At 43.1% G+C, this 26,462-nt stretch overlaps 3 protein-coding genes across 5 annotated transcripts; 1 reads left to right on the forward strand and 2 right to left on the reverse strand.

Moving 5' to 3' along the window:
* Nucleotides 1-175: 175 nt before the first annotated feature.
* Nucleotides 176-2,077, reverse strand: polr1h (RNA polymerase I subunit H). Of its 2 annotated transcripts, none has more exons than XM_080527720.1 (5): nt 1,950-2,077; nt 1,382-1,501; nt 1,068-1,171; nt 836-945; nt 176-540 (listed from the first exon to the last, which is right to left on the reverse strand). In XM_080527720.1, exons 1-5 carry the CDS (start codon nt 2,023-2,025, stop codon nt 516-518), a joined length of 435 nt encoding a protein of 144 aa, XP_080383846.1. In that variant the 5' UTR covers nt 2,026-2,077; the 3' UTR covers nt 176-515. The 2 variants fall into 2 exon arrangements, with proteins under 2 accessions (XP_080383846.1, XP_080383847.1); XM_080527721.1 differs by lacking the exon at nt 1,950-2,077 and adding an exon at nt 1,703-1,817.
* Nucleotides 1,879-14,897, forward strand: ddx39b (DEAD (Asp-Glu-Ala-Asp) box polypeptide 39B). The gene is made up of 11 exons (XM_080527719.1): nt 1,879-1,926; nt 2,991-3,217; nt 3,808-3,935; nt 4,186-4,278; nt 4,591-4,774; nt 4,920-5,038; nt 9,110-9,241; nt 10,216-10,325; nt 10,509-10,653; nt 14,084-14,231; nt 14,417-14,897. Exons 2-11 carry the CDS (start codon nt 2,992-2,994, stop codon nt 14,431-14,433), a joined length of 1,302 nt encoding a protein of 433 aa, XP_080383845.1. The 5' UTR covers nt 1,879-1,926; nt 2,991; the 3' UTR covers nt 14,434-14,897.
* Nucleotides 14,898-15,366: 469 nt separating this feature from the next.
* Nucleotides 15,367-25,692, reverse strand: mgat1b (alpha-1,3-mannosyl-glycoprotein 2-beta-N-acetylglucosaminyltransferase b). Of its 2 annotated transcripts, none has more exons than XM_080526531.1 (3): nt 25,589-25,692; nt 20,033-21,359; nt 15,367-17,088 (listed from the first exon to the last, which is right to left on the reverse strand). In XM_080526531.1, the coding sequence occupies exons 2-3, from the start codon at nt 20,909-20,911 to the stop codon at nt 16,387-16,389; spliced, it is 1,581 nt and encodes a 526-aa protein (XP_080382657.1). In that variant the 5' UTR covers nt 20,912-21,359; nt 25,589-25,692; the 3' UTR covers nt 15,367-16,386. The 2 variants fall into 2 exon arrangements, with proteins under 2 accessions (XP_080382657.1, XP_080382656.1); XM_080526530.1 differs by lacking the exon at nt 25,589-25,692 and adding an exon at nt 24,440-24,483.
* Nucleotides 25,693-26,462: the final 770 nt, after the last annotated feature.

The following is a 26,462-nucleotide window of genomic DNA, read 5'->3' on the forward strand; positions in this document are numbered from 1 at the left end:
CTGATTGGACCAAGTTGCTGCACTCAACAACTCATAGGAAATAGATATTCTAGTAAAAAAAAAAGTACAAAAACAACAGCCTACTATGTATTGTTCATTGATAAGCAAAGATTACAATTTGCAAACATGAAGGAGGTAATTGAAGCAAATCCACTATTTTATCTCAATTGTCTTATCTAAAATCTTTAATTACAAATCACATATACATGGAAATCTCTGCAGTGAAACATCAGACATCAGCATTCAAACCTCATTCAAAAAGAAACAAATCCAATAGAACACTTTGCACCCTCCAGCGACTATGTCTCATTACAGCTAATGATGTGTAGTGGCCAGAATAACAATTGTGTTTTCATCAATACAATCTTAAAATTTGCATTACAATGTTCCCTTATGTCTAGAACAACTGCGGACAAGAGAGACATTTTAAATGAAGGAAGACACAACATGTACAATTAAGGAGGTCCAGGGACGTGGGGAGCATCTGGGAACTCAATCCATCTCCATATTTCTCCTCAGGAGTCCTCTTTCTCTTGATATCTGCAAGACCCAACAATCATATCATGAGCAAAGAATCCATTAATGAATCCATAGAAGTTAGTCACAAACTAAAGCATCGGTATAAACAATTTCTTGTATGTTAAAAGATTAAAAACACATTGATAATGTGGTATTGGGAAACAGACGGATAAATGAGTTGAAGATGGTTACAGTTGAAATGCTGTTGCCTGTGGTAGGTATAGTGTAGGTATGATGTACATGTTGAAGGGTTTTCTGATGATGAAATAGTGTTACAGTGAGCTATAACAGGTGTTGTGAACATTTAGTCTGTTACCTGCAGTGTATACAGGTGAAGAAGACGGTCTGTCCTTCATCTGCAGATCTCATTTGTCTGGTGTGATAAACCATCCCCTCTTTATTACAGCGAGAGCAACGTCTATCAATCTGGAATTAAAGAGATTATAAACACATTGTTAAGTATCATTCCATCCCATCATTATTATTCCATCAGGGGGGGAGCATGGATTACACAAGAAACATATGGGTTGAGGCAAAGGCTGTCTTACCACAGGGCCCTTGAGTTCTGAATCCTCTTCATCCTCCACAGCACCAGCAGTCTGTTCTAGAGGATTAAAGATCACTGTGGAAGTGATCACTTGACCCAAGAATTCTGAAAAGATGGAACACATTTGGAGACATAAGTTGGAGGTCAGGTGATCAAGAAGAGGTCATTTTGTGGTGAGCCAATGCATAACTGAGTGAACTGAAGTAGCAACAAAGTTGTGATGACTGTTTCAAAATGGTTGCCTCCATTTATTTCCCTTTACATATGGATCATGACAGTCTATATTAGATATGTGTTTCAATTACAAATCGTTACCCTGGACAGGGATGCTGAAAGAACAGCGGGGACAGATAACAGTGTCCAGCACTCCAGGGAGAGGCAGCACGTTCCCACACTCGGGACAGAAATTGGGATTTCCACTGAAACACGACATCACTGAAAAAAATAGAAACACGTTTTCCATACCCACAAAAACAAGCAAACATATATCTGGTTATTAAACACTAGCTATTACGTTAGTCCATATTTGTTAGCTGTCACTTGTTCACTTCAACACGTGTTGTTGGAACAACATGATTTGGATAACAAAACGAGGAAACGGCATGTTTGTGTCGCGATATGACTTTCAGCACTTACCTTCTGTTCATAAATGTTAGTAAAGGACAAAATCTTAGAAATGTATTTCCTCCTGTCCTGAGTTATTATTATTATGAGTGAACTGCTTTCAGGCATAGAACGGTTACAGTTTGGGGTCTTCTATGCAAATCGCCGGGTCGCAAGTTGATGACGCAATCATAGTACGATAGCTTAGCTAGCTTCAAGTCAAACAAACGCAGTGTGTTGCTCCCATCAATTCAAAGGTAAAACGTGCTCCTTTACTCACCAGAGAAATGGAACCTACGTTTCTGTATTATTATGCGTATAGTATGTACTTTTAATTTGTCATTTGTGAGTGCCATGTTACATATCGTGTGATGGAAACTACTTTGTCAAGCTAAAAGTAGTTTTGCGTGGCCATCCTTCCCAACCTGGGCGTCCGAGGCTAAGGGTGCGTTCGTAAATTCGCTCTGGAAATCTGATCAGCACTCATGCAATGCCTCTTGTCCAATCAAATGACTTGGTCCCTTTATGACGTTGACCCTAGTGTGCCCTCCGGCGCTCTCAGAGCGAATTTACGAATGCACCCTAAGGTAAAAGTGACCGTTGGTTAGAGCTCACTCTCACTACAAAGGCCAGGTAACCAAAGGCTAGCTGTCACTTATCAAATTGACTATCAGTTGTTTTATACACGGTTATGAATAGATATGATCCCAGCACATTTACTTTAATCCCCCAATTTGAGATTCAAATGTAAATATTTACGTTATTTGTTAATTGTTTATCAAACCATGGCATGCGGCAGCGTCACATTTAACCGTTATTGTACACGCACGATGGGCAGACAGTTATTACACGCCCATGCATGTATATTTCCAATGTTGCTGTATTGGAAGTATTGTTCTGCACTGAACACACTATAGGTTGATAAAAAAACGGACGATTCATGATTCCTTCTGTTCCTGTTTCACTGTACATACTTTGTGTTTTGTCCCCCGCCCCCACCTGTGGTGTATGTCCCCACCTGTTTTACCCGCTGTACATACCTTATGTTTTGTTGTATTGTTCTTCCCATGTTGGATGTATGTTTATCGTGTAGATAGTACTAGTTATTTGTCTGTATTATCTTGTAGATAATACTAGTTTTTTGTCTGTCTTACATGTAACGATGAATTGAGAATCAAGGACCCCAATTGAAATAAGCCAGTGGCTTTCTTGGGTTTTTATCCTGTTAGTTGACCTTGTATGTAATATGTACTTTCATGTACCTACTTCTGCAAATCTTCTAATAAAGTTTTCAATCAATCAATCAATACCTCCCTGCTAGGATGTCCGAGACTGACGTGGATAATGAGCTCCTGGATTACGAGGAGGATGAGGTGGAAGCAGCAGGACTGGTTGACGTGGGCGGCGGAGGAGATGTCATGTCCACAAGGAAGGAGGGTGTGAAGGGATCCTATGTGTCCATCCACTCCTCCGGGTTCAGAGACTTCCTCCTGAAGCCGGAGCTTCTCAGGGCCATTGTGGACTGTGGCTTTGAGCATCCCTCTGAGGGTGAGTAGTAGGCCCAATCCCATTTTTACCCCTTCCCCTTGTTTTCGAGTGCCACTCGCTTTTCGGCTTGCCCCTCGGAAACAAAGTTACAAGGGGTAGTGGTTGAAATCTTCCCCAATGAAATAGGACAACCCTTCAAGGCACCGATAGTGTCATAGAAAAGCATAGACGCTCACGTTTCATTCACAACTTCACGAGTTCACGCTATCAATCGATCAAACAAGTCATCAAATAAAAAAGAACAATGCTTCATTACCAGGCCAGTTCATGACAGAATGTCGGAGCTCTGTAGGCTAGTAACCCGAGGGCCATGCATCCCTTCCACTTCACCCTACCCCTCCATCCTAACAACTATCCAGACACCCTACCCCTACATGTGAAGACGCAAAACTGAGGGGTAGGAGCAAGGGGTGAAATGGGATAATTGTAGCAGCAGCAGCAGCAGCTGTTAATGGTCCTTCAAAGGGACATTTTCCCTTCCCTCCACAATTTTCATACATAATCAATATTTGTGTTATTTTTTAGTTATTACAGTAAGTAGGTCGTTAGGCAGTCGTAATGGTTTGATGTGTATTGTATTTATCTTGCAGTTCAGCATGAGTGCATCCCCCAGGCCATCTTGGGTATGGATGTGCTGTGCCAGGCCAAGTCTGGTATGGGGAAGACAGCTGTGTTTGTCTTAGCTACCCTACAGCAGCTGGAGCCAGTCACTGGACAGGTACCGTCATATTCCTCTATATGTCACAGATTTGTTTTATTGGGATGCTTTTATTGTTTCACGTCAAGTTTATATACACAATAGACCTTACATAATTTCATAAAGTGAAGTTCTCATCAGGATCTTCAAGTCCGCTTCTGAAACTTTTAAGAGCTACTCAAGTTGAGCTAGAGGTTGACTAGCAAGTGTGAAGTAGCCTGCATACTGTTTGTATGCAGAACATTTACTCTACATACCTCTCTCCATACAGGTGTCAGTGCTGGTGATGTGCCACACCCGAGAGCTGGCATTCCAGATCAGCAAGGAGTATGAGAGGTTCTCAAAGTACATGCCCACTGTCAAGGTACTTACCCTTATCCCGCTTAAATCCTGACCATACTGTAACTGTAATAGACCTGTAATAACTGTAATAGAGTTGTAGTTACTGTGTAATAGACCTGTAGTAACTGTGTAATAGACCTGTAGTAACTGTAATAGACCTGTAGTAACTGTGTAGTAGACCTGTAGTAACTGTGTATAATAGACCTGTAGTAACTGTGTAATAGACTTGTAGTAACTGTGTAATAGACTTGTAGTAACTGTGTGATAGACCTGTAGTAACTGTGTAATAAACTTGAAGTAACTGTGCCATGCCTCATGACCTCCCTCCCACCAGGTGGCAGTGTTCTTTGGCGGCATGCCTATAAAGAAAGACGAGGAGGTGCTGAAGAGGGAGAGCCCCCACGTGGTGGTCGGGACCCCGGGACGGATCCTGGCCCTGATCCGCAACAAGACCCTCAACCTGCGCCACATCAAACACTTCATCCTGGACGAGTGTGACAAGATGCTGGAGCAGCTCGGTGAGTACGCAGACCCATAAACTATTCATCGATTGACTCGTCATCAATGCGACGGCTTGATTATGGCCGATCTGGCTTTCAGTGAGCTCTAGCGAGTGAATTGTTATTTGGCAATCCCCCCCAACTCGACCTTTCTCTCTTTCAGACATGCGTCGAGACGTTCAGGAAATATTCCGCATGACCCCGCATGAGAAGCAGGTCATGATGTTCAGCGCCACCCTCAGCAAAGAGATCCGTCCTGTCTGCAGAATGTTCATGCAAGATGTAATTACGCCTCTCCTCCTCCTCCGTCCACGCTTCCTGTTCCTCCCTCCATACCTCCTCTCCTCCCCCTGCTCCACTCTGCCAGGTGGAGTGGGTGGGGGTGGGAGTGGGAGTGGAGTCACCCTATGGCCTCCTCCCTGAGTCTAAAATACGAGAGAGAGTCGCTCTATACTCAAAACAAACCCATCTCGATGTGGGGAAATGTCAGCCTACTGCACTAACAGTGGCATACTAAGGCTCCTAGATATACGTGAAGGCCCTTAAACTTTGGCCCCCGCTTAATATACTAAGACCTTGCAGCGCTGTACTCACTGGCTTTAATATGCTGTCATGTTGGTGGAAAATGGTCCAGTGTGTTCAGACTGAATACAAATCGGACCTCACTGACTACACTGAAAAACCAAAGCAGTTCTTTTATTTCTTTTATTTTTTTATTTTTATCGATGCCTTTGTTCAAAAGCAGTCAAACAATCTCATAACCTAAACGAGCAAAAACACTTATGCAGTCATAATGGATAACCTTCCACCTTCTATTTATTAAGAAAACTGCTTTCCCATCTTGGCAGGAGTACCTAATCTTTGCTCCAAGTTGCCTATAAAACCCCAGCTCACTGCCCTGTTAATCCAGAAGGTTCTCCCAGGAGCTGTAACCACTCATTTGACAAACTGACGGAAATCTCCTAGGAGAGAAAAGCTAATTAAGATAATGTAAAAAAAAAAAAAAGGAAGGGAGAAAAGTAAAAAAAAAAAAAAAAAGGGAAAAAAGGGAGAACCCCCAAAAAGTTCAAACAAATAAAACGTCCAGCCAGAGAGAGAGAAGAAAGACTGACAGCCCGGCTCTGGAGAATGAAAGAAGCAGTTGCTAGCTGGCTCACTGGGCCTGTGTAGTTAATTACTTTCCCAACAAAGTGGAGAGAACAGTGAAATTGCCTCAGCCCGTTGAGTCTAGCCAGAATGGCCCTATTACCTCTTTGTCAGCCAGTCTGTTAAATGCAGTCTAGGTAACTGCCTTGAGATAGATAGACGATTAACCCAGTAGGGACATCAGCCTCCGTCTCACAGTGGGAAATAGTCACAAGGGAGAATTGTCCTCTTAACTGCATCCCCATGCCTCGGATGTGCCTTTAATAAATTGAAGGGAAAAAAAACGGAGCCTTCCTTAAACACAGACAGGGGCCGGTAACGCAAGGCAGAATGCGCGGGTGTGAGGAAATGAGAAAGAGAGGGATGGTAGGGAGGTGTATAATGCGGAAGATCGGAGCGGGAGGGATGAGATGTTGATGAAGCTGGAGGCTACAGTATAGAAAAGAGGAGAGATGCGCGCGGGGTGAAGTGGAGATGATGTACACAGAACTTCTTTAAAGTTTCTTGTTGGAGTGAAAGATTACATGATACTCAAGGTAGAAGAGCACTGCAATAGAATGAAAAATAGATTAAAATATATATTGCTCAGCCCCGCGGTGGCGTAGCGGTCTAAGCACTAGCCACTAGTGCAAGCTGCCCACCGGGGACTGGGATCGAATCCCGGTCTCGCCAGACCCGGATATGGCCGAGGCACACAGGGAGCGGCATATTGAGCGGCCGCTCCAGAGGGCGGTATAGGACGGTATAGGACTATTTCCGGACAAGGATCCGTCGCGCAACAGCGCCCCCGGGGTGCCGGAATAACGGTGCTGGGCTCGAGGAGCCAGTCAGCTAGTCTGCCTGGCGATCTCCTCTGGGGCTGCCGGCCACGGGGTCGTGCGGCGGATCCTACGCAATAGGCAGGGGATAATTGGGTTGGGTTCAATTGGATACCAAATTGGGTGAAAAAGGGATAAAATCTGAAAAACAAATACAATATATATATATATATATATATATATATATATATATATATATATATATATATATATATATATATATATTGCTCAAAGAAAAGATACAAGGACAGTCTAGAACCCTTTCCCTGTAAAAACACCAATTTAACTGCCCTATCCATAGTACAGCCTGTGCTTATTGTAATATCTGGAATAGCACATAAATAGAACATAAAAAAAAAAAATCACATACCAAGAATAGGATACCAACCAAGCACATTATTTTAGACACAGTTATACCTAAACACACACACACACACACACACACACACAGCATCCAAGCCACACAAACAATCATACTGTAGGCACAACTCACTGAACACACACACACACACACACACACACACACACACACACACACATTGACAACAGCAGCGTCTTCAAACCCACACAGTTAAAGGAAGAGATGGAGAACGTAGGACAGACAATCTGACTGACTGACTGACCGGACTAGGAGTGAGTGAGTGAGTGACATACACTCACTGAACACTTTATTAGGAACAGCTGTATACCTTCTCATTCATGCAGTTATCTTAATGGTGTGGGGAATGTTTTTTTAGAACACTTTGGGATGTGGTAAAACGGGAAGGTTCACAGCTTGAAAGTGCACTTGAAAGATCTGCAGGAATTGCGTTTATGCAATCATGTCATCATGGACCACAATCTCAAAGGAATGTTTCCAATATTGTGTGGAATGAATGCCACCGAGAATTGAGGCTGTTTTGAGAGCAGTGGGAGGCCCCGTTAGTATAGTGTTCCTAATAAAGTGCTCAGTGAGTGTATGTATGAAATGACTGGGAGTGAGAGATGACGGTAGAGAGCAGCTACGGGGTGTCTGAGTGCTTGGAGGAGAGAAAGAAGCCGTGGGAACAGTACAGGGCTAGGGTCAGACATCTCTCCTCTTGGAGGACAGAACATTGTGCGCGGTACCAGATTTAGATCCAGGGAGTCGGTCAGGAAACTATTTTAGTTTACAATTCTAAAGTAACCTTCTAAAGGTAAGTGCCTTTCTCCAAATTTGGCGACAGAAGTGGGCTGTTCTCTGTACCGGCGACCGTTCTCTTGAGGACAGTTTTTGACCTTTCTCTTTGGGATGTGATTTTTTTACTCCTACTCCTACTTGTCTGTGTATGAAAGTGGAGCTCCAAGTTGAAGGTCAGTTGATACAGAGATCGATTCGAGTATGATCCATCATGGACCTAATGATGATGTGATTAGATTCGGCCCATATGTTGTGGTAATAATAGAACAGACTGAGTTGCCCCTGATTGGTCATAGCCCATATTATTACAGAGACACTGTTCACTCATTGTTTTAATTAGGCACAGCTGCGAGAGAGACAGATAGTAATAGATTAATATGCGTGTGTCAGTCGGTGTGTGTGTGTGTGTTTGTTTGTTTTGGGGTTGGGTGGATGGATGGATGGGTGGGGGCGGGCAGGAAGGGGGTGGTAGAAAGGTAGTATCGATCTAACTTTAATTGGAGCAGCCATAGTAATTAGAATGAAGGATTGACTTTGGTCTTGAAGCTTTTTTGTTGTAAATCAACCCTAAAGCGCTAGAAGTTTCTGCCTCAAGTTTCTCAATGATTTCATTACTATGGCTTTCCATTATGTGATTGATTGAATTGTTTCCTGGTCGTTCTGTGGTTATTGATAGTGAGCCCTGTCTCTAGATTCATATAAATCCATGTTTAATGAGTATGTGATTAACTAGATGGAGTTAGGAGTGTGTGTGTGTGTGTGTGTGTGTGTGTGTGTGTGTGTGTGTGAGAGAGTGTGTGAGTGAGAGAGAGAATTCCACCATCTTGTGTGTCTGGCGGGAGGGGAGGGTTTCCATCTAACTCCCCCACCCCTTCTCTCCCCCAAACCCTTCTCTTTCTATTCAATTTCATCTATTTTCATTTCTGTCCTCCTCCCTCCCACCTATTTTCTCCTGCTAATCTCTCTACTTACTGAACCTCAATCACTGTCCCATGGGAACTGCCCCCTCTATACATTCCCTGTCCTCTCCGCAATTTGACTCTCACTACGGCCCCATGTTCATACACCCCATACTCCCCACTCCCCATCGCCCCAACCTGCCATCACCCCCCCCAAACCGCCCCCCCCCTCTCCTCCCCGTCCATTTCATCTTTCTATTTAACACCCCTCACTCCTTCTATTCTTCCACCTATCTCCCCTCACCCTCTCCAACCCCCTTGCCTGCTCCAGCCAATGGAGATCTTTGTGGACGACGAGACCAAGCTGACGCTGCACGGGCTGCAGCAGTACTACGTCAAGCTGAAGGACAACGAGAAGAACAGGAAGCTCTTTGATCTTCTGGATGTGTTGGAGTTCAACCAGGTACCGTACCAGGTCACCCACTTCCATCGTGGCAACTTCGCAGGAAGTTTTGGAAAATAAAAATGACAGGAAAACAAAAGTGTTGAGTCGTCAAGTTTCGGCACGTCTGCAGGCCAATTATAAGCGGGCGCCCTTTGTGCCATCGTATATCCTGGTCTTCCACAGGGCTATTGTCTGGCCAAACATGACAGGAAATTCCGAAAAAATTATTGCAAAACCTGAAAACAACTGTAGTGCTGACTCATCAGGTTTTTGCAGCAGGCAGTTCTTGGGTCGCTGTGTCCAGGTGGGGAAAGTGATCTTTGTGACACTGTATATCATGGTGGCAACTATCTGGCCTTTGGCTGGGAAATCGTAAAAAAAACATGAAATGCTGACTCGACAAGTATACAAGTCTGCCATCAATTAAGTAGTCAACAAATGTTCCTATGTGTCTGTTGTCCTGCTGTGTCTAGGTGGTGATCTGTGTCTGTTGTCCTCCTGAGTCTAGGTGGTGATCTATGTGTCTGTTGTCCTCCTGAGTCTAGGTGGTGATCTATGTGTCTGTTGTCCTGCTGTGTCTAGGTGGTGATCTATGTGTCTGTTGTCCTCCTGTGTCTAGGTGGTGATCTATGTGTCTGTTGTCCTGCTGTGTCTAGGTGGTGATCTGTGTGTCTGTTGTCCTCCTGTGTCTAGGTGGGGATCTATGTGTCTGTTGTCCTCCTGTGTCTAGGTGGTGATCCATGTGTCTGTTGTCCTCCTGTGTCTAGGTGGTGATCTATGTGTCTGTTGTCCTGCTGTGTCTAGGTGGTGATCTATGTGTCTGTTGTCCTCCTGTGTCTAGGTGGTGATCTATGTGTCTGTTGTCCTCCTGTGTCTAGGTGGTGATCTATGTGTCTGTTGTTGTCCTCCTGTGTCTAGGTGGTGATCTATGTGTCTGTTGTCCTCCTGTGTCTAGGTGGTGATCTATGTGTCTGTTGTCCTCCTGTGTTTAGGTGGTGATCTTTGTGAAGTCTGTGCAGCGTTGTATGGCTCTGGCCCAGCTGCTGGTAGAGCAGAACTTCCCTGCCATTGCCATCCACCGTGGGATGTCTCAGGAGGAGCGGTATGACTACTGTGTGTGTGTGCGTGTGCGTGTGCGTGTGCGTGTGCGCGTGCGTGTATTGGTCAGTTCCGTCGGCGCACCGTTTTGCACAGTGATACTCTATTATATGCTCAGCTGCTTTATCTGGCTGATAACGATCCTGCTAGTAATTTCACCCTCTCTTCCCTCCCCTCCTCCTCCCAGACTCTCTCGCTACCAGCAGTTCAAAGACTTCCAGAGGAGGATCCTGGTGGCCACCAACCTGTTTGGCCGAGGGATGGACATCGAGCGGGTCAACATCGCCTTCAACTACGACATGCCTGAGAACTCTGACACCTACCTGCACAGAGTAAGTCCTGTACAAACCTCCTGCCCTGCTTTTTCTCATGAGTCATAAGCAGGGGTGCACATAACTAGGGGTGTAACGGATCACGGAAATTCCGTGATCCGATCGGATCGCCCTCCGCGGTTCGGAACGCATGTGTACCGCGGATCAATTGCAAAATGTTAACAAGTAATAATATTACTTAATATTAGTTCATATCTCTTGTAAATCACAATGTAGAGTTGCCATGAAAAGATAGACGCGACAGTTGCGTGCTTTGGTTTACTCTAAAGCGCAATGATAGGTTGATAATGCGAAAGAAAAATAGTCTGTTGTTTGCTCACTACACGTGAAGCTGGGAATCCACAACAACAAGGCTGCGTTCGTAAATCCGCTCTGGAATCTGATCAGCGTTCAAGGAACGCCTCTTGTCCAATCAAATTACTTGGTCGCTTTATGACGTCGGACCCAGTGTGCGCTCCGGCGCTCTCAAAGCGAATTTACGAACGCGGCCCAGGTGTATCATGGCGAGCTCGTTACGTTGTTCGGCGGAGAAGAACTCAAAATGCGTCCCTCGTCATTTAAATCCCATGTACTGGAGCACTTTGGCTTCTCTGTCAACTATGACGGGAGGCATGAAAAAGGCAGCTCGACAACCTCTGATAATGTAGGCATTTTTTTCATACCATGTTCAAAATAAGGGTTCACTTTATTATTTAGTTAAAAGTGGCATAAAACATGTTTATTTGTCTGCTTTAAAGAGCCCATTGACTCACTGCTGCAACCAGGCGCCTCCTCCCTCTCTCCTATCATTTAAATTGAGTGTATTTCAGTATAATTATGTAATGTTTGAGTGTAGAATATGTTATATATATTATATATATATATGTATATATATGTATGTATATATATATATATATTACCAGTTTTGACATCTTGAATGTTGTTGGTTTTTGTCACATAGTAAAAGTGGTGTTTTTACAGAATTCAAGGAAAAAGCAGTTTTTATAAAAACAAAAATGTTTTGTGTTGGTCCGAAAAATGATCCGATCCGTGACTCAAAAACCGTGACACGATCCGATCCGTGAGTTAGGTGATCCGTTACACCCCTACACATAACTGGTGCGCCAGTGCGCATGCGTCGCCAAAATGCATGCTGCGCGGAAGATCAGCCGCATGAAGGCGCTTTTGTGCACCCAACAGCTGGGTCCAAGAAGCAAGCCCCACTAAGTAACTATTTGCCGTCCCCTCAGCCGAAGGCCCGACGAGTAATCCATCACAACAGTCGACCGACGACGACCACGGCGACTCCCCTCACGAAAACATTCGGAAAGTATGTATCGTAACTCGTAGCCTACTTTCATTCCGCGTATCGCATGGTTATCACGCCGACACGTGAAAATTCAGTCCCGAACGACTCGTCGCTAAAAGGAAAAACAACACCAAGGGACTTCACGTTTCTTTTCTCTGAAGCTTTCAAACGTTCAGACGTTTGTTTTACAGCTTCATTATCGCACCTAGACCCCTGACCCAGGGAATATGGTTGGGAATTCTATTAGAAAAAAGGAAAAAAATTACTTTGTTGCACAATCAAAATAATGAGCTATTTAAAGTGATAGCCTACAACATCCTCTACCATGGTTGAAATTGAGGACAGTGATAATTTACAGCAGTCAAGAGAGCAGTGATGATGATGATTAAGCTTGTAGCATTAATAAATGCTTAGGCTGTAACTTTTTGTTGAAAGGTTGATTTCAGTGTTTACAGAACAGAGCAGTGCTTAAAGAGATGTCCGTTTATTTCAGTGTGTTTAAAGAACAGACATTCAGTTAGTAGGGGTGTAACGATACATCTATTCACATCGATACATCGATTCATTGACTAACGATCTGATTACATCGACGCAATGTAAAAACATCGATCTATATCGTCATCTTAAAGATACACCTTTATTTTGAAATGGCACATTCTGCGTGACTGTCACCATTTCCGTGCAGCGCGCGACTAGCAGACACTCTCTGCTCGGTTGGGAAAACTCAACATGTTGACTGACGCTGGCTGCGTTCGTCAAACACGCTCTGGAAATCTGATCAGCACTCGCGGAATGCCTCTTGTCCAATCAAATGACTTGACGTTGAACCCAGTGTTGCGCTCCGGCGCTCTCAGAGCGAGTTGACGAACGCAGCCCACATGTTACTGCCGCTGTCAGCCAGTCAAACGCGGACTCCCAAACCCCACCTCTCCTCTCCTCTCTGCTCTGAGCTGTCCTTCCAAACCCACGTTGCGCTAGCCTGCCTAGCTTAGTTAGCTAACGTTAGCTACAATAACTTTGCGAATAAAACAAACAACAAGCACCGTGTGTTCCTCACAGCCCACCACAGGGACACACATCTACCTCCACGTCCACTGGGCTGCTACAGGCCAACTAGCCGCACAGACACACATATTCACAACACTGCATGCTAACAGAAGTTAAGCTAAAGCAGCTAACGTGTGTTTTTTGGGGGGGCATGGTAGGGTCGGGGAGGGGATACAACTTATACACACAAACAAACACACACACACGCACACAACATGATATCGCGTCATATCGTCATATCGATCTTGAATCGAAATCGTATCGTGACTGACATTGTGATATTGTCAAACATTGTATCGTCATACAAACAAATCGATATAATATCGTATCGTGATGAAGCTGGTGATTTACACCCCTATCAGTTAGTGCTTAAAGAGATGTCAGTTGATTTCATTGTGTTTAAAGGAGTCTGACAGACTTTCATGCTTAAAGAGCAGTCATTTGATTTTGCATTTGTTTATTTTGTTTTGCACACAATCATTTGTTCGTTCATCTTTATTTATGAATAAATGTCGTTTTGCTAATATAAGTTATCCATGTATCACTTTTTCATCCATCCTGTGGGATGGGTCGTGACTCGCGAGCTCGGGGAGCACCAAGCAGCATCCCTAGGTGCTCCTCTGAGCACTGGCCCCAAAAAGTTATGTGCACCCCTGGTCATAAGGCTGCTTTGTCAACATTGGAGTTCAACATTCATTGGCCATTTGTAATACATTTTTATTTGACCTTTATAAAATAAATTGATATATTGATCAATTGTATAAATACATTGGAATACCATGTCACCTATTTTTAAAAACGTACATAATAATAATAATAATAATAATAATAATAATAATAATAATAATAATATTAATAATATTTGATTTGCCATGCAATCAACTTGTCAATACATTTTGGGAATTTGGTATTTTTTGCTCGAGGCACAGGGTTAACCATAGTCGGCACCCCTGGAGCTATAGGGGGTTAAGTGCCTTGCTCAAGGGCACATGCAGCTCCCTCCTGAGGCGGGGGTCGAACCAGCGACCTTGTGATTGCTAGCCGGCCTAATAATAAGCTTGAATAATAATAACAGTAAGGTTTGTCTGTCCCCAGGTTGCCAGGGCGGGCAGGTTTGGCACCAAAGGTCTGGCCGTCACCTTTGTGTCTGACGAGCACGACGCCCGCACCCTTAACGATGTGCAGGACCGGTTTGAAGTCAACATCAGCGAGCTGCCCGATGAAATCGACATCTCAACTTACAGTAAGTGCTTTTCATTAGGCCTTTGTTATAATCAGGGGTGAAATCAGTGGTCCTAATTGGAGACCTACCACTTATCAGAAAACAAACTGTCAGTTGAGAATGTACAGTATATTTCAGTAGACAATTACATGAATGCAGCTTGAATTATTCTTCCAACATGTTGGTGAAACTTTCTCTCTCACCAGTTGAACCGACCCGGTAAAGAAAACGAGATGGATTATTCTGCAGAATTTAACACACAGTTATGGTGAATTAAACTGTATAAAATCCGACATATCTAATACCAATATTTTGCTAGTTCTGTTATTTTGCTCATTGAATAATACATGAGTGCCATTGTGATATAGTGCCCCCTGTGGATAGAAAGAAGGAAGTTTCTAAACATTGTCATTTGTGCAATGATGTTTGTATTATTTTGTTGTTTATCTTGACTAAGTAGCAGTCACTGAATATTCAAGTTATATTTGACATGGTTGTCATTTGAATTGTGAATGCTGCATTTTATAGCTATGAAAATAATTGACCTGTTCTAAGTGTTATTGTAGGTTCTAGTACTGAGGGAAAGACAAGGGATTGTTTGAAGGATTTCTTTAGAGATGTACAATAGATATAAACACAAACTCACCCTCTGTCAAGTGCTTGCTGTGCATTAATAAATATTTGTTGACTCAATCTGTCTATTACTTCCCCATTCATGACTTAGATACAGTTTTTGACAGTGTGTTTATGAAACAGGAAGTAAGACAGGATGTCAGCTGGATATGAACAGTGTGAAAGGCAGTGGGAGAGATAAGAGTATTACATGGGTCATCATGAGCACAAAAATGTGAAAAATGGCTAGAAAGAATGGATGAGTTAAGGCCCTGTTTGAATAGTCAACACATCCTTCCTTGCTTGATGAAACCCCTGACCTGACATGACTTGATTGGTGAAAGCAATACTGTGAAAAGCATGCTTTGACCAGTCCAATCATGCCAGATCAATGATCATGTCAAGGAAGGGAGGTGTTAACGATGCATTCTCAATAGTCAAGCAGGGCCTCTGGCTCCAAGATCCATTGATGGTAACATCAAAACTGCTCAAGAGAAGCTGACAAACTCAGAAGATATAGAGACTGAGACCCCATGGATGTATGTGGACAGATATCAAAATAGTCAGTTTTATTTGCAACGTATTAAAGTTATAAACACATCAGGCAGTGGTTTTACACATTACCATGAGTCAATCAATCTTCTTGACAATCTCCCAAGAACTTAATACAGTACAATGATTACCTTTTATCCATGACTCATTGACCTACATCAATCTTTTAATTTGAAAAAAAAAATTGAAATAAAAAAACAAACATATATAACACTTGTTATTATTGGTTTTTTAACAAACCGTCATGGAATGACAACCTGACCCATATTTGAATAATAGGGCCATCATGGTATACATCAACAGAATGCCACATACAATGTGTTAAACTGGTGCTCTGTCAGGTAATGTTTGAGTCTCAGATCATTTATAGCAAGGATTGTATAAACCCTTTAGATACATTTAAAAATCCTAAAATAGCCTTTCTCAAAATTATCTTAAATGTTCTTTCATTTTAATTTAGGAATAAATCAAATTCTAGATATATCATTTCATGAATAATATCAATATAACAAAATCATTTGACCGTGTCATTTATTCACTTTGAGTGAATGGAATACTACAAGTTCTTTAAGACCTCTGTAAGGAGGATGGACAAAGACAAAATCCCGATCGGTGTAGTCAAACTTGGGCTGTGGGTAAAATGTTTAAGACAACAAACTGTAAACCTTCTGAGACCAGCTCCAGCATGAGAACAACCAAGCACTAAAATGGTTCCTTCTGTGGGACTGAGTGGTTTTGTCTCTATGGTTTAACTCCATGGGCCCTGCCTTCGTCACCGCATTAAGCTTGTCACTCATGAAACACAGGTGTGACCTACTCTCCTTCACTGTTTCCTATACATCCTTCCGTTAACCCACCAAACCAGTTTGTATTGTTATGCTCGGGTTCCTTCATCAACCCTTTATGTCTACAGTATAGATTCTTTGGTTTGAGAGGGTGTGTCCTCTCGAGTCTTCAGTCTCCTGCCCCTCTTCAATACCACCATTCATACCGTGTTCTGTTAAAACCTTCCTCAGCTCCAGCTGGTGTCATAGTGTGTCCATCCTTCAGGTGGGGCCAAAAATACCCTGCGTCCGCGTGACAAGAAGCTGACCACGCCCCTGTAACCCGAGCGAGGAACCCCCGATTTCAAGTCATCCATCACTCCTAAGTTACGGGCCACGATCTTGAAATTGTCCCGGCTGGAATATTGCACTCGGAACGGACCCGTTCCTCTTAAACGGCCCCCATGCTGGAGGTCCTCGATCTTAACGAGTGGGGCACCGTAAACCTCCTTCACAAAGTTCTCATTGTATTTCTCCCTAACTAAATAAGACAAATCCTGTTTGGTGAAAGGCACAAATTCAGTGTTGAGTTTAATGTAGCGCAGGTACTGGTCGAAAAACTGTCCCAAACTGACACCCTTGCGGCCGAAGGTTATAGTCCTGGAGATCTCCGGTCGGATGCAGGAGCGATCCTTTCGCTGGTCCGGTGAACGCATCCAGTCGTCCCAGAATGCAGCAGGCCATTTGGGCTCCAGCTCCGCCCACATGTCCTTCAGAAGCATCCAGCCCAGCCCGGGGAAGAAGTCTGTTCTGTACAGGAGGTCGGCCTTGCCTGGGTCCACCAGGCCATCTCTGCCGTTGTCGTTCCAGGCAGACACACACCACAGGGTCGGGTCAGAGCGCAGGATAGGGTACAAGGCGCGGAAGTACTCAAAGAAATCTGGGGCCACCTGGATGGGAGAGAAAATGGTGATATGAGACACAGCTTAGAGGAGAACGTATTAGTTAGTAGCATTGTTTAGAGCAATGAACTGTGTTAGGATAGGACTATATTTCAGTGAACTGCATTTGCTTTGTGTCTCTACAGAATAAAAAAGACAAACTTGAGCAAAGCTGCTAAATACCCATAGATGCCTCAAAGAATGAGAAGATGTTAACTGCTCTTAATGTCAACCACTTGGGAATGTCTAAACACAACATTTCCAGGGAAATTCATCACTCTCACTCCCAACATGTTTGATTTACAGAGCAAAGTCTATCCAGAAGAGATGGCAGTTACTCATAGCAACAAGTGTTGTTTGGGATTTCATGTCTGGGTTGCCGAAGCAGTTTCCTGGCCATTGGTTCACCCAGCTGGCTACTTCACTGGGTCTGATTTGATGGGAGACAGACAGGAGCTTAGTGGTTCCTCGCACTCACTCTTCTAGTTAGTTGCCAACATGGTTAATCCACTAATCAGTTAAACGTGCTAATCTGAGAGTGCAAACCAAGGATTACAGCCGTCCGCTGAACGAGACACAGGGTTAACATACACTCTCCCTCGCGGTCTCCTTTACTGGCTTCGGCCTACACTACAGGCCAGTTGAGTTATGGCAGTTTGATAGGACAGATGTTTATAAGTGTACCTTGCAACAACTCTGTGTAGTACTGGGCCTCAGCACACACTGAAAGATCCCAAGTATGTATCTGGTAGCTGTAGGCCTGTATCCCACTAGACTGGGGATTACAGCGGTGGAACAGGCTACAGTAGTTCTGAGCCAACGTTTTTTTTTTTACACAGAGAGGCTATAAAAAATGAAATACCCATTGGAATGGAAAGGACAATGTTTTCAGTTATGCCATGGACATACTGTTCAAATGTGGAACATTACACGATCATCTCTGGTCATCATTATCGCGAGTTTGAATATCGGCCAGAAGTAATTACACCTTCCCTATTAAAGCCTCATTTACATTTCAATCTTTGGAAAGTGCTGAGTAAGCGGGGAATACATATTTTGCCACTGCGTGGGGTTCTGTTTAAGACGAGCTGCAAGCACTTAAGGTTTTGTTGAGGGCACTGGGGTTGTTTGTGCCATTATAAACTATGCCAACTGGTGCTGGAGTGTATCTTCAACCTTGAAACTGAAAATCAGTGTTTAATGTTCACTACTAGTGATGCTCCGATCTGATCGGCGCCGATCGGTATCGGCCGATATGGCCTTGATCGGTTTTGATCGGAGTTCTCAAAACGGCCGATCAAACACGACCGATCAGTTTACAAAATGGCGTCGCCAGTCTGGAAATATTACACAGTGTCGGAAAGAGACAACAAATATGCCGTTTGTAATGTCTGCTCAAAAGAAATACCTCGCGGAGGGACGCACGCAAGGTCTTTCAATACCACGAATATCATACGGCATTTGCTGCGTTCGTCGATTCGCTCAGAGAGCGCCGAAGCGCACACTGGGCTCGACGTCATAAAGGGACCGAGTGCTTTGATTGGACGAGAGGCGTTCCACGAGTGCTGGTCAGAGTTCCAGCGCGACTTCACGAGCGTAGTGTAGGTAGTGGTTCGTCGATTCGCTCAGAGAGCGCCGAAGCGCACACTGGGCTCGACGTCATAAAGGGACCGAGTGCTTTGATTGGACGAGAGGCGTTCCACGAGTGCTGGTCAGAGTTCCAGCGCGACTTCACGAGCGTAGTGTAGGTAGTGTTCAGCGACGTCATGTGACCCCGCGAGCAGGAAGTCACTTGGCCCATAGCAACAACTATTAGCGCGTGAGTTTTAGGTCTTCCTCTGTGCACCTTGCACAAGTGTAGATAGCGAGCGACTTTTCAGCATAGCAGGACATATTTTAGATGATAAGAGGAACAGGCTGAGTGCCAAAAACGCTGAGATGCTTGTATTTCTCAAGGCTAATCTGCCAGTGATGCTGCTTAATCAGAAGTAAGGTTTGAGTCTGAAATCTCCTTAGGTGCAATGTTTTGTTTTTTTGTTTTATTGATTATTGCTGACTTGCTGTCTTATCTCCTCCTAAATATGACTTGAAACTGACTGACTTGAAACAGTATTTTATATTTGGCTATAGCCTGTTTATGTTGCAGTTTAGTTTGGGTATGTTTATTGTTCCTCAGGAAAGCTACAGTATAAGCAAGTTCTCTAAGAGCCCCTAGTTCCTCTCATTCGAGTGGAATGTTGCACATTTGATGTGACAGTGTACATTTTATTTATTATGATTTTTATTTTCACATTTTATTTGTTTTTCCTGAAGTAAGCTACAGGTGGTTGTGAATTCAATAAAACAGATGGTCGTCAATTCATGATACTTTCTCATCTCCTAATTTCATTTGAATACTTAATATACAATGTCAATGGTGTTAAGAATAATTAAAAACATAAATAATGCTACACAATAAATAGAATGCTTCAATTGCCATTTTCGACGCTGTGATCGGTGATCGGTGATATCGGATCGGCAGATCACTGATTCCAGTGATCGGTGATCGGTGATCGGCACCAAAAACCCTGATCGGAGCATCTCTATTCACTACATTACCTGTACTTGAGGAAAAAAAGGCTTTCTTCCTCTTGTGGAAGGTTTTACTTACGATGACTCATTAGTTGGTAATGACTCACATATGGTTGATTCAGTTAGACCAATGTACTTATTGTAAGTTATTTTGGATAAAAGCATCTGCTACATGATTTAAAATGTAAATGTAATTCCTCAGTACTGTATACTGGACCTTTAGACAATCTAGTGATACTTGTATCAATGCCAACATTATCTGGACAGGTTTTACACATTATTATTATGTATACATATTATTGTTATGAATTACAGTTACTGACACTAGTGAGACACACACGTACACACACACACACAAACGTACACACGCACACAAACTTACCTCCAAGTCATCTTCCACAATGACCACAGTGGAGTGTGAGAGGGTGTTGAACACCTGGTTGAGGGCCCAGCGGTAGTGTCTGGCAATTTTGTAGTAGCCCTGGAACTTCCTGTGCTGTGGCTGCACTGGGATGTCTCCCAGGTCTGGTTGGCGGATGTGGGTCACCTGACTGCCATATGAGCCAATCACGCGGGCTGTCTCAGCATGGCCGCAGTCCTGGCTCACGATGATTGGGTGGAGTTCAGCAGAGGGGCGATATTGTATCAATTTGTCAAGACATCTTTTCACGGTTACTCTGTCACAAGCAATAACCAAGATGGGAATGACAACTTGAGGGCTGGCAACGGTAACCTCCGACGGGTTGTTGCCAGTAGTGAGTTCTTTTATATCATTGTCCAGTTTATTGTCTAGTTTAGGGTCCGGAACGGGTGTAACAATCAATTTCTGTGTAACTCTAAGTTGGCTTTGGTCCTTGTTGTCTAAACTGTCTTTTGGAAGTAATGGAGGCAACTGAGGTGGCTGTTTCAGGTCCTCCTCCGCTTTCTTGTCTTCTTTCGCACCACCTGTTTCTCTTTTTCCAACCTCTTTTCGGCGTTCCCATAGCGACCTGTGACTCTGGATCTGCTTGAGGAGTTTCTTCTGGGTCTCAAGTTCAGACTCAACCTCCTCGGCCAATCGGATCACTTCTCCGGCTAGATTAGCCCCACCCCCGTTTCCATTTGCCAGTCCCCACTCTTCCTTACCCCCTGGTTCAGCACCTCCACCCTCTCCGATCCGACCAATAGGAGGCCGCCCCCGGAGGAAAAGGAGAAGCAAGGCATTCCAAACGACAAATAGGAAAGCTCCACACAAGATAAGGGAACCTTTCTTGCGAACCATGGCCCAATGACACCAGAAGAGGGAATAAAGTGAGGAATAGTGACTCCAGCTGGGGACAATGTGTTGATTCAAGACAGTTCCCACAGGGTCCCAATCACAGAGATAAAACAAAGGGGGAGATGTCCAATAAGAGAGGTCTGATCACATCCTTACTGTTCTGAAATATAGCTAGGTGCTCATCCTATCATAGAGTGTTTTGAATACATGATAGGGTGACATTGAACCAGAGACATACATAGGGGGAAATGTATTCACTTAATGTTTCGCATGGATGCCCTGTCTTTGTATTTGGTTGCCAAAATGACAGCTGAGGCAGGAAGAAATGTAGAAAAGCAGAAATGTTAACTAAGGGGGAGATGGGAGTATCGATAAGTTAACAATACGAGAACTAGGATAACTTCAGGGTAGAGGGGGTCAGAGTCCTTGGTGTTATCCTTCTGCCATCATCCTAAAAGAGAAAGAGAGAGAGAGAGAAAAGGAAAGGTCTAATGAGTTTAGACCAGCACATTTCATTGAAAATGATTTCAATGTTTGCTGTTGGGGAAACAAAGGTTAAATCAATTAGTTCTACATGACCGCAAAAAGTATTCGCTGACAGATTATTGTTGCCTTTTTTTGTTGTTGCTTAAACCACGAATCCTGTGCTTGTTAGATTATGCGTGAAAGGTCTGGTGGACCAAGGTGTCAAACTTGGCCTTCATTAAACAAAATTAAAGTGTGTCGAAAACGGACTGCGCGTCACCATTGACTTTAGTTCGCATCAATCATCTTCCACAGCACTTCCCCCTCCAGTGGTTGCACACCACACGTTTCTCATTCGGAGCTACACCTCACAGCCGAGTGTTTCGCCGAAATCAAATAATAACAAATTACTTTACTCAGTAAATTCACCAATTCAGTCCAGGTTTGAGTCGTCGTTATCCCAGGCGTATGTGCACTGTGCACACTAGCCTCTGAATTGTTTTGATATAAAAGGATAACTTTGATTTTATAAGAGTCTTAGTTTTATGAAATCAAAGCTGAGAATTTCTACTTTAACCTTGTAGTAATTTGATTGATTTCAAATCAAAACTTAGCATAGAAGACAAACTGCTTCCTCTTTCCAATACCTATGGAGAACACTGTAGTACTGATACTGAGCTCAGCACCAGGGGACAGTCACCAAGTGTCTGCGTGTGTGCATGTACAACATTTAGAATGTTCCAACCCGCCACTTAACTATGATCTTCAAGGTGTCATTCCAATACAACATAATTATAAACGTTAGTTTTTATGATACTAATTTAGGGATGACACAAAGGACCAAAGGTCTAAGGAATTCTTTCTTATGCGTAGTAGGCCGAACGACTAGTTTCACCAGTCACTACTGCTTCACTCAGTATAATCCATCCAGATTAACCTGTTCATTGTTTTGATCTTTCTATACCTGTCTTCTCATCTATTCATCCTCTTATCTATCTATCTATCTATCTATCTAACATTCTATCCATCCATCCATCAACAAAGCAAACCATCTATACTGTTATACACTACCATAACAAGACTCACATTCTTTCAACTACCCAGCAGATCTATTTATTGAAACATCTTTAAACCTTTTCCCCTACCAAAATAAGACTTTGCAAGGCCACAGTTTCTTCTGGAACTTATTTTGTAGTTAGTGGGCTTGCTTCAGTTTCACACTTATCTCACTACCCCCCCCATCCATTCCCCTGATCTAGAGTCCAACCGCCATGGAAGTCATCTAAATGGAAGAATAAGATATTACTAAGATATAGCCTAGGTTTAGGCTCAACTGGTAGAACTGTTATGGGCTAAACATGTGATAAATAGGCTACCTCAATTGATCTTTTGAAATACTCAAAGCAAAGGAGATGGAAAATGTTAAATGTTTTTTTCAAGCTTATAGAGCAAGTCAGCTTGGAATCTAGCCTACTACTTTTGCAATGGCTGGATACGGTGGAACATTTAGCTACTTTCTCAACAACAGAAAATGTGCTGAAATGACAAAGTCCAAGTCCCTAAAACAACTCCCCCAGAGTAAACACAGGGGCATAAATGCATGGTCAAACATCGGCCAGTCATCGTAGTACAAAGTATGAGGTCCTCCTGACCCTGTCCTAATCAGCATATTGAAATTCTCTTCAGGAATAGTTTCCTGTCAGGCAAAGCAGGGATCTGCTGTCTATATGGAGAGAATGTACAAATTGTAGGAATAAGAAGCGAAGAGATGAAAGAGAGAGGGAGGGGAAGGTTAAACATTGAAGTTGACAGTTAAGATATTGTAACTGACAGAAGAAGAAAGAAGAAGAAGAAAGGTAGTGATTACGTAAGAGTGTGAGAAGAAGGTCACTGTATCCTCTAACTAGAGATTTTCACCAGGAGGGGTGTCTAAACCAATTACAGGTGATAAATATAGGCTAACAATAATCTTGTAAGCATGGTTGTCAGAATACTAATTAGCCTGCTCACTATCTGCTTAGAGAAAAGGTTCTGACCAGTATTGTTCTGCTGTCACAGTTTATCAACTCACTGTATTCCAATATGCACAAGGTATTAAAATGTGCCAAACCAGCCTAACCGATACTTTCAACTGTGAAGAAATTATGGATAGGACTAATTGTTACAGGCCGACTGCATTTTAAACTAAGTGCTCAAAAATAAATCTATGGATTTATAGCCTAGATATCTACAAGGGTTGGGCGATATCCCTATTTTCGTAGTCACAATATTACTTTGGAAAATATCACGATATATGATAATACTGTACTATCATTGCTGAAGTATGATGGAGACATGCTAGTATGAGCATACATGACTGAACTGTAGAACGTGTGTACAGGTGGTGTTGTAAATAGTCTGGTGAAACAGCACTTTTACAGACTACTGTCAATAAGAGAACAACATCACAATATGCTCCAAAGATTATGATATGCTCAAAGTATCACAATATTTGAACATTTGTAATATCTGGCTCTAAACTCTAAAATCTACAGTCTTAGATGTTGCCTTGACTTTTATATTCATTTACTTATACTCACTGCAATACTGTATACTGTCATAAGCATTGTTTACGTAATCATGTCTTTTGCACTGGTTAGATGCCAAACTGTGTTTCGTTGTCTTAGTACTTGTACTCTAATAAAGTTTAATCTAATATAATCTCTTCCCAATAAATCAGTGCAAATGGAACACCAAAATGCAGTCTAGACAAAACTTGCTGACACACACAAAGGGTTAAAATGACATTAGGAACACATGGTTTTAGTTCACACACTCACAGCCAGGGAAAGACTGCAACACAGGAAAGTTTTATGACAGAGAGAGGGAAGAAAGCTGTTCATCAGAGGGAGGAAAAGGGAAAGAAGAAAAGAGGGTAGAAGTTTTAGAGTATGAGGGGAAAACACAGCAGAGTGGAAGACAGAGGAATCAAAGCTAGAATGAATCAAAAGGCCTACTTGACAACACAGCGAGAAAGACAAATACAATAATCATTTAACAAAATGAGCAAGAACCATTCTACAGTACCTGAACACAGCAGATTTCCCAGTCCTTGCCTTTCAACACCACTGTTTAAAAGCAAGAGCAGAATGAGAAAGAAAAGGGGAGGGAGAACAGAAAGAGTGGGAGGGATTTGTTGCTTCTCTCTCTCTCTCTCTCTCTCTCTCTCTCTCTCTCTCTCTCTCTCTCTCTCTCTCTCTCTCTCTCTCTCTCTCTCTCTCTCTCTCTCTCTCTCTCTCTCTCTCGGGCGCGCACACACACACACACACACACACACACACACACACACACACACACACACACAGCCAGTTGAAACCCCATATCCCCCTGTAACCCCTCTGCCTCCCTCCTCTCAGTGCGTGTAAGTACCTGGTAGGATAATTCACATGAAACAGGGGGTCGAAGTTCAACAAAAGACTTGATATGATGAAACTAAACAAAAATGCCGCCAGAGAAGAAAAACACTGAAGAAAAGAACTGAATAGAGCCAACAATGTTTCATTGTGTGCCAACTGGCTACTTTGTTTTTGGCAGCCAGACATTGTAACAAACCTGCCAGGATCTCGGAAAAATTCCTAAATGTCTGTGGTTTGTACTACAGCTTTAGACGGCAGCAGGCAGCTTTAGTCGACCAGCGAGCGACTGTAATTTTGGTGATGGCAGTGTATGAGGCGATTGCATGGGACGGCATGATCAGATCCTTATAGATAGCATGGGACAGCATGATCAGATCTTTATAGATAGCATGGGACAGCATGATCAGATCTTTATAGATAGCATGGGACAGCATGATCAGATCCTTATAGATAGCATGGGACAGCATGATCAGATCCTTATAGATAGCATGGGACAGCATGATCAGATCCTTATAGATAGCATGAAGCCTCAGTTCAGTATAACAGACTGGGTCTGCTGCACATGACACACAATTGATGTAGCTATATAGCTAACACCAGCTAACTAGAAACCCACATCAGCAATCTGATTATTATTATTATATCCTTGTATAATATAATATAAATATTGCAATATCTCGTCATATTAATACGACACATTAATACGACAAAACTGCCCCACATGGCTAAACAGAAATCCAATGTCAGCTCTAAACACACGTAAACGTTATCTTGCCAGCACTGCCCTAATAATGCACATGTTAAATCTATTTGATCTCACCTTTTTTATTTTCCACTGCAGGACGTTTCGTGCAGTCTGGAAATACAGTTTCTATGTTGATGATTCTCAGAGAGACCGTCTAATAGTCTCACTTGTTGTATTTCTTTCCCTCTCTGCCCCTCACCGGTGTCAGTAGCTCACTGTATGTCCACCCCTCGCTCCCATTTCACCCCTCACTACCTTGGATCCGCCATTTAGATGGGTTCAATTCTTTGTATCGTCATGGGCATTCTCAGAGATGAATTTGCGCTAAACATCACCCTTTCACCACTGTTCTGCACCAATTCCCCTCCAGCCAGTGTCTGTGTATCACTGCCTGTTACACTAACGGTATTTTTCATTTGACACCGCTGAATGTACTGTATACTCCACTTCCGGGTTGAGGCATTAAGCAAGCCCCGCCCCTAACCCCCGCTCACCCTCCACGATTTACCCTAGCAACAAAGTTCCTTGACAACCGTCGTGAGGCGGTGGCGCAGAGAAATTGGCAATAGCGAAAATGTCTAGTTGATAATCAGCAGCTGATCAAAATGTGTGCAGCTGAACTAACCCATATGGGTTCATTGATTGAGTTGACGTGTTGACTACATGAAACCTTTAAATGTCACTTGGTGAACACTCCCTGTTGCTGAAGCTTACCAATACCTTGAATGTGGCCCTTCAAGTCTTCTTCCTTCCATCAGCACTGATAGTAGGCTACATTATTGTAGGATGCAAGCAACTTCCCCCTGTGCTTTCAGGTTGGTGCAGATTAAAATACGAAACAAGGAGAGGGAGCCCAAGACCCACCAATACGATCACTTACAGAATGTATTAATATATCTAGGAATGAAATCTTATGAACACTTACACAAAATATGGTTTATGAATAATT

The sequence above is a fragment of the Nansenia antarctica genome (assembly GCF_963989245.1).
Source record: "Nansenia antarctica genome assembly, chromosome: 3".
NCBI lineage: Eukaryota > Metazoa > Chordata > Actinopteri > Argentiniformes > Microstomatidae > Nansenia > Nansenia antarctica.